Genomic DNA, 7,234 nt, shown 5'->3' on the forward strand with positions numbered 1-7,234 from the left:
AACATTAATATTGCATATCCATGAGAGGAATGCGTGAAATTAAAAATTAAAATTAACTGTTTGTCCAAAAAAAAAATTTAGGTTGAAAATAAATCAAGTTTTTAGGTCATAATTTTGAAAAAAAATTCAACCCAAATAGTGGTAAAAAAAAAAAGACTTGGAAGATGTAAAAGATCCAAAGTCCCACGAATTCAACATATAATTAAATAATTATTTGATGCGTGTAGTCAAAATATATGTATTCAAAGATTAATTGAGATAAATAATTATTTCAAACAAAATCGAGATAAATAATTTATAAGTAATAAAAATAAAAAAAAATATTATGCATCAGTGACAATTTACTATTATATTCTATATTTATAATTTTTTTTTTTTTATAAAATGTGTGTAGAATAATAAATAATGACTAAGAAAAATTTTTCAAAATAAAATGACTAGCGGTGGATTTCAAAGGACCATTTCAATCTAATTTAATTCTTCCCCCAACAAGAAAATAATATTTATTTAAATTTTAAATAATGGGAACGGACCACGTAAGCCACATGACGGGTGGAATAGGTTGGACCCGAAGCCATAGGGCGCGTAGCTCGAGTCGTCGATGAACACGTGTGAGGCCGTGGTGACGTTGGAATAAATAAAAGGACAGCGCGATTCCCGATGGGCCAGCTCAACAACCACCCATAGCAATCTTTCCCCGTATATATACGGTGTGCGTATACACCTCTTCTCCTATACGACACGTGTTTAGTGACGTGGATGTTGCCTTGGCGCTCCCTACCCTCTTCCTTTCTTCTTCTTCCTCTCCTTCTTCTTCTTTCTCCTTCTCCCACTCTTTTTCTCGTTTAAGAGAGCGAGAAATTAGAGCCAGAATGCGGAGGTTGAGAGGTCAATCTTTTTCGTGATATTTATTCCCTTTTCCATTAAAGTTCTTCTTCTTCTTCTTCTTCTTCTTCTTCTTCTTCTTCTTCTTCGCCGCCATTTCTTTGGTTTTAGGACGTGACGAGGTGGAGATTTTTTGGGTCTATACAGTGGAAGGTATGTGGAATTTTGTGTTAGATTTGTTGTTAAACTTTAGAGTTCGAGGAAAATGAAAATTTTGATTTGGAAATTCTCTCAATTTAAGGCTCTGCTTGTTTGTTGAGAAAATGGATGAAGTAAAGGAAAATTTTGTTTCCGTTTATTTTTTTGTGCCGCATAAAAAAAAAAAAAAAAATTATAATATGAACTTTGGGTTTTCTTCAGTAACCAGAAACTCCTGGCGACTTCTGAATATAGAATTACGTGCTTAAGTTGAGGTAAGATTTTCGTTTGCCGGAACCAGACTTTAACGGTCCTGTATATTTTCTTGTCGTTCATTTTCTTAAAAATCGAACAATGGATTAACTTAGATGGATCTCCATAATTTCTCTGCGATTCTACCGAAACCTTTGAATTTTCGTACTTCCTGTGTGGTAATTTCCTTGTTTTATGGTCTCAGTTTCCTTTTGAATGCATATTTTCTTTCTCATGCTATCTCTACTAGCCGTAAGAGGAGATAGAGTAGAGAGATTTGGGGAGAAAAAGAAGGAAAAGGATGATATAAGACGAAGCCGTTTGATCATCGAAGTATTGAGTAGAAAAATTCAGCTGCTTATTTGGAACCTTTTTTTTTTGAAATTTTTTTTTTTTTTTTTTACGATTTAAATTTTCATATTTCACCTTTTCCTTTCATATATTTGCACCGAGGGCTGTATCGCCAATTAGCTCCTAGAATATCCTCTTAGGTAGATTTGTCGATACTCCACGACTAATGTCCAACTTCTGTCCATACCTGTCTTGTTATGGAGTAGGGGTGGTGGAGAAGACGATAATGACCCTCTACCTTATAGTCTTTTTCCTTGCGTGGAACTCTTTTTTTTTTTCCTCACTTAATTATTTACTTATTCTTCAGTAGATGATCTTTTCGACTTTGGTTGCTGTTGAAATTAACTTGGGGGGCATAACGACTTTTGTTCCAACTGTACTGCCACGGAAAATTGAAAAAAAATCCCAAATCTCTCTTCGTTTATTTAATTGATGCTACAAGCTTTCTTTCAATCCTTGCAAAATTTCATTTCGATGTTTACTTGCCGTGCAAGCAGCGGACCATACGTTTAGTAAATACGATATGAAATCCTCTGCATGTGGGTTCACTATCTAATACATGGCTGCAGATTGATCGTATATTTTGAAAGCTACATCACTCGATCTGAGATATTTGTAATTTATGCTATTCATCTTCCTGTACCAAAGTCGAATTGACTTTGGGAAGCTGCGTTTTGTCGTTTTCCTGAGGGAATTATGGAATAGCCTTGTCAAGGTGAATTTTATCTCATGCTTTCTGAAAGAGGGTTTCAATTTAAATCCTTTGGCACAAGTGCATCATGCTTTAGCTTAAGGTGAATATACTAGACTTTAATAGGATGGCAAGTTATGGCTCAAAAACCATGGTTGTATGAAAAAAGCACAGAGACAAGAACTAACATACTATTTATATACTGAAATTTATGCTTTCACTACTAACGTGACAAGTAACCCGAATTTGTGGTGGCTACTGCCTGGTGCTGTGGTTGAAGTTTTGGTTTTTCAAGTAAAGTGGTTGTGTAAAACAAAATGATTAAAATTGGGACCCACCTAGGTCGGTTCTCTTGAAGGACCATTGCTTTGGCTGGCCATAGGAATTAATGTATTACTATGTCGATTATGGTGACTTCCTCTTAAGTCTTAATGTTGGTTCTGGGGTAACTATTTCTACTTTCATTGGGAACAGTAGCATAAGGTTTCCATTGTGTTGCATTAGGATGTTGCAGCTCTTATGTTCAATTTTTTATGACAAGATTATTGCATTAGTGGGACATAGCATCGTTATGCTATTTTGCAAAAGATTGACAGCAATGGTTTAGACCATAATAACTCTATTTAGAAGTTTAAATCCTAATGTTCTTAGACTGTTAAGTGGTTGCCTTGGGGATCTTCCTGATTACAGATTGATGTGATAACCATTAGTGCAGCTAGGTAAGGTCTTGATCAGAGAAACGCAAAGGATTTTCTTACATATATCAAATCAAGATTTTGGAAGCGCTCCATGGGAAACAATGAAGAGGGAAAGTCTACCAAGTCTGAAAAGTCGTCTTCACCAGTAACACCGGTAAGTTGAGAAATGAAAATGTTTTTGCGGTCAAAAACTGCTGCAGTATTTGAGATGCTGAAAAGTAAAATTTTCTATCTATTTTTCAAGCTTTTTGTGTCAATCTTCTTGATGGAGAAAAAAAAATAAGGCTAGTTATTTATGTAGATACATCTAATTGTACTCTTTCTTTGGATCTAACTTTTGAAGGTCTATTTATGAATCCTCAGTCGGTCGGTCCTTTTTTTTGGCAGGATCAAACTAATCAGACCAATATTCACGTCTATCCTGATTGGGCAGCCATGCAGGTTATCTATTCTATGCCTGCACTTAAATCTTACTGTTTTTCTAGGCAGTTGTTAAACATGTTCATTTAATGGAAGGTTCAATATATAATTTCTTCCAAGAAATAGTAATATTAATTCAAACTAATGCCTTACATATTCAGGCATATTATGGTCCCAGAGTCACTCTTCCACCATACTACAACTCCACTGTGACCTCAGGTCATGCTCCTCACCCATATATGTGGGGCCCACCCCAGGTATTTGACAGAATCAAGGCAGTCAACAAGTTTGTTTATAGTTTTCAATAATCATTCTAAAAGAGGTTGTGGACTGAGGAATAAATTACAAACATTATTCTATGATGGTTTGCTAACTTATTTATTCTTCCAGCCCATGATGCCACCTTACGGGGCACCTTATGCTGCAATCTACCCACATGGAGGGGTTTATGCACATCCTGCAGTTCCTCTTGTAAGTTGTTCGTTCTATTTTTTCTTGGAGTTCAGATTTTTTCTTATGACTTGAAATCCCACAATGGCAAGGCCCTTTGGTCCAAGGTTTACTCCCCATGGGATACATGATCTTACTCACCAGACCATGTATTAGCCTATTAAGTAAACTAGGGGAAGTTCTAGTGCAAATCAAATTCAGGATGTTTGAGTCCAAGAAATTTGTTTGTAGATGGTTATAGCCCTCCTTGTGGGGCTTGCAATATGAAGCTTTAATTTTAGGAATATCTGGCTGGGTAGCTATCCTTTCTGGGTTATCTTTGTGTAATGAAAATAATAGCTTGTATCTGGCAGACATCCTAGTTTGTAGTGGCTGCCCTGTCTAGATGGACTGAATTATGCAAAGTTTCCAATTCTTTACAACTGGCCCCTCTCCCTGTGTAATAATAGAACTTAAAAATATTATGCAAAAGTGAGGAAAGCTCTCTTATGTACTCATGGATTTATTTATTTTTTAAACTAGGGATCGCATTCACATGGTCAAGGGGTTCCATTGTCGCCTGCTGTAAGTGAAGCTTTGGTGCTATGTTTTTCTTCTGAATTCTTGTAGTTCTATTTCTCTATTGTCAACCTATCATTATGGATTGTGAAATATGTCGGTAATTAAAAACAAAAAGTTTCATATTAGGTGGCCCTTAATTAATTTTAGATTTAATTATGGTGCAATGGAGCAGGCTGTAACTCCTTTGAGCATAGAAACTCCTACAAAGTCGGGAAATACAGATCGGGGTTTAATGAAGAAGTTGAAAGAGTTTGATGGACTTGCAATGTCAATAGGCAATGGTACTGCTGAGAGTGCTGATGGTGGGGCTGAACATAGGCTGTCACAGAGGTTTGTTGAACCTTCTTCTGTCTCTGCCTTGTGATAAGCTTTATACTTTTTCGATTTGGTTCGCTTTGGTAGCTAGAACTCCTCCTTCATCCGGTACAATGTAGATTTCCCACACGCACAGTTCTTGTGGCCAGGCTAACATAGTTTCTTTGGCCACATGAACAGTTCAGAGACTGATGGTTCCAGCGATGGAAGTGATGGGAACACTGCCAGGGTGATTATTTCATACCTTGCCTATAAGCATTTCTTGCAACACATTTGCACTGTGTCTGTTGATTCGATTATTATATGTAAATCTATAATGACGGACACATTTGCAAATTTTGATTGTGGTCTTCATCTATCTTTATGTTCAGCCAAATCAAACCAGAAGGAAAAGAAGCCGTGATGGAACACCAACTGGTATTACTCTGTTCTTTTCCAAGTATCAAACTTTGATAAACAATAGAATGGTCCTGGTATTCAGTTGTGTAGGATTGCCCTCTGTTTACATGGTGTGGATCATTCTCTCTCTCTTTTTAAAGTGGTTTATCCCCTTCCTTCGAAAGCTAGAAAAATCTCTTAGTCCCCCGAAACCCACACCCATAAGACTTCCACCTAGGAAGAGAGAAGTACTCTAGGCCACCAGGCAATTGGAAACTGTGTATCAATTAATGCAACGACTGGACCGACCTCTTTTTCTGCATTAGAGTTGCGCTATGGCCTCTTGGGTGTCTTTAAGATTCTGCTCCTAGAAGTAAGCATACAGTGACATATGACAAGTTGCTTGTTTTCCAAATTGAATAAATTCAACTTTGCATTTCCTTATTGACGGTCTTGCTTCTAGGCTTTAGTTTCTTGAAGGAAAAAAGTATCTCAGCATAGTGGATTCTAATTTGTTATTGCTTCAAACATGTTAGAAATGGTATCTTCCACTATCTAAAAGTTTTGGCACTTAATTACCAGTTGTGAGCATACTGATGACATAGTGGTGTGATTAGTTGTCATTATATGAAAATGCTTGCTTGTTGACCAACTTTCTGCAGTAAAGAAAACAGCTGAGCTATTAACTTGAATTCAGGTTTTGATATTTTTGGTTAACTGGATATGTATATGAACAGGCAGTGAAGGCAAGACTGAGATGCAAGCCAGTCATACATCTGCTAAGGAGGTAAGTGTAGCTCCCATCAAGACCTCTGGCGCAACTGTCACTCCTGGTAGTGTTTCTGGAAATTTGGTTGGAAGTGTTGTTTCTCCGGGTATGGCCACAGCATTGGAGCTCAGGAACACTAGTAACATAAATACCAGGACAACAACTACTAGTGTCCCACAGTCCTGTTCAGTATTGCCTTCTGAAGCATGGATGCCGGTATAGTCTATGAATGGTGTTATTTTATTTTTTTCATTTTTATTATTCCAAATATTGCTGTTTTGTTTTGTTTATCCTTTGTTTTTTCCCCCGGACAAAGATGTCTAAAATCTTTTGAAAATCTGGTAATGTTTGTTTTATATTGCTCAGAATGAAAGAGAGCTGAAACGAGAGAGGAGGAAACAGTCTAATCGTGAATCAGCTAGAAGGTCCAGGTTGAGGAAGCAGGTTTGGAAATCTGAGCTCTTTTATGCTTTTAGAAGTTTCATATTGTCGGGTCTGAACCACCTTTTAGCATGTACACATTAACTGATGTAATGTTTTGCAACACTCTCTGCAGGCTGAGACTGAAGAACTTGCACTTAAAGTCGACTCCTTGACTGCTGAGAATACAGCAATAAAATCTGAAATAGGTCGATTGACAGAAAACTCAGATAAACTGAGGCTTGAAAATGCTAAATTAATGGTACATCCACTCTGTAGTTCCTACTTGCATCACAAATTCTTTTTCATTTCTGTCTTTACTCTTGCTCCAGCTTGTAATTGGTTTTAATGTTATTATACAGGAGAAACTGAAAAATGCTCAATTAGGACAGACAGAAGAGATCATTTTGAACCGAATTGAAGACAAGAGGGCCGTGCCTGTTAGTACAGAGAACCTGCTGTCAAGGGTTAATAATTCAGGTGCGGTTGATCGGAGCACCGAGGAAAAGAGTGACATGTACGAGAACAGCTCAAACTCTGGTGCCAAGCTGCATCAACTCTTGGACACAAGTCCAAGGGCAGATGCCGTGGCTGCTGGCTAACCCAAGGAGCCAGCATTACTGCAGTTCCTTTTTTTTTTTTTTTTAATCTTAATCACGTGGTTTTGGCAATATTACAAGCCCAGAATTACTGCTAACTGTGAGCAGAAGAATGAAACAAACATCTGAATAGGAATGGTACCCTTGAAAACGGAGACTCTAATTTTTTACTTGTAAGTTAGCCTTTTCATGTCAAAACTGATGTAATTTTATCAGAGCATTCAGAGTGCGTGGGAAGTCACTGAAGGTAATGTACATTGAAGTTTAGAAATATAGTTGGTGAAAGCATGCGAACCTTTCATATGTA

At 37.2% G+C, this 7,234-nt stretch overlaps 1 protein-coding gene across 3 annotated transcripts; it reads left to right on the top strand.

The window, feature by feature from the left end:
* Nucleotides 1-763: 763 nt before the first annotated feature.
* On the top strand, nucleotides 764-7,234 carry LOC121268409 (common plant regulatory factor 1-like). 3 transcript variants are annotated; one of them, XM_041172792.1, is made up of 13 exons: nucleotides 764-1,038; nucleotides 3,028-3,169; nucleotides 3,403-3,456; nucleotides 3,597-3,692; nucleotides 3,826-3,906; nucleotides 4,408-4,449; nucleotides 4,619-4,776; nucleotides 4,942-4,990; nucleotides 5,133-5,178; nucleotides 5,877-6,124; nucleotides 6,275-6,352; nucleotides 6,465-6,590; nucleotides 6,691-7,234. In XM_041172792.1, the coding sequence occupies exons 2-13, from the start codon at nucleotides 3,107-3,109 to the stop codon at nucleotides 6,928-6,930; spliced, it is 1,281 nt and encodes a 426-aa protein (XP_041028726.1). In that variant the 5' UTR covers nucleotides 764-1,038; nucleotides 3,028-3,106; the 3' UTR covers nucleotides 6,931-7,234. The 3 variants fall into 3 exon arrangements, with proteins under 3 accessions (XP_041028726.1, XP_041028645.1, XP_041028795.1); XM_041172711.1 differs by having other exon boundaries at nucleotides 765-1,038; nucleotides 3,033-3,169; XM_041172861.1 differs by lacking the exon at nucleotides 764-1,038 and having other exon boundaries at nucleotides 3,037-3,189.

Source organism: Juglans microcarpa x Juglans regia, chromosome 1D (assembly GCF_004785595.1).
Source record: "Juglans microcarpa x Juglans regia isolate MS1-56 chromosome 1D, Jm3101_v1.0, whole genome shotgun sequence".
Taxonomy (NCBI): domain Eukaryota; kingdom Viridiplantae; phylum Streptophyta; class Magnoliopsida; order Fagales; family Juglandaceae; genus Juglans; species Juglans microcarpa x Juglans regia.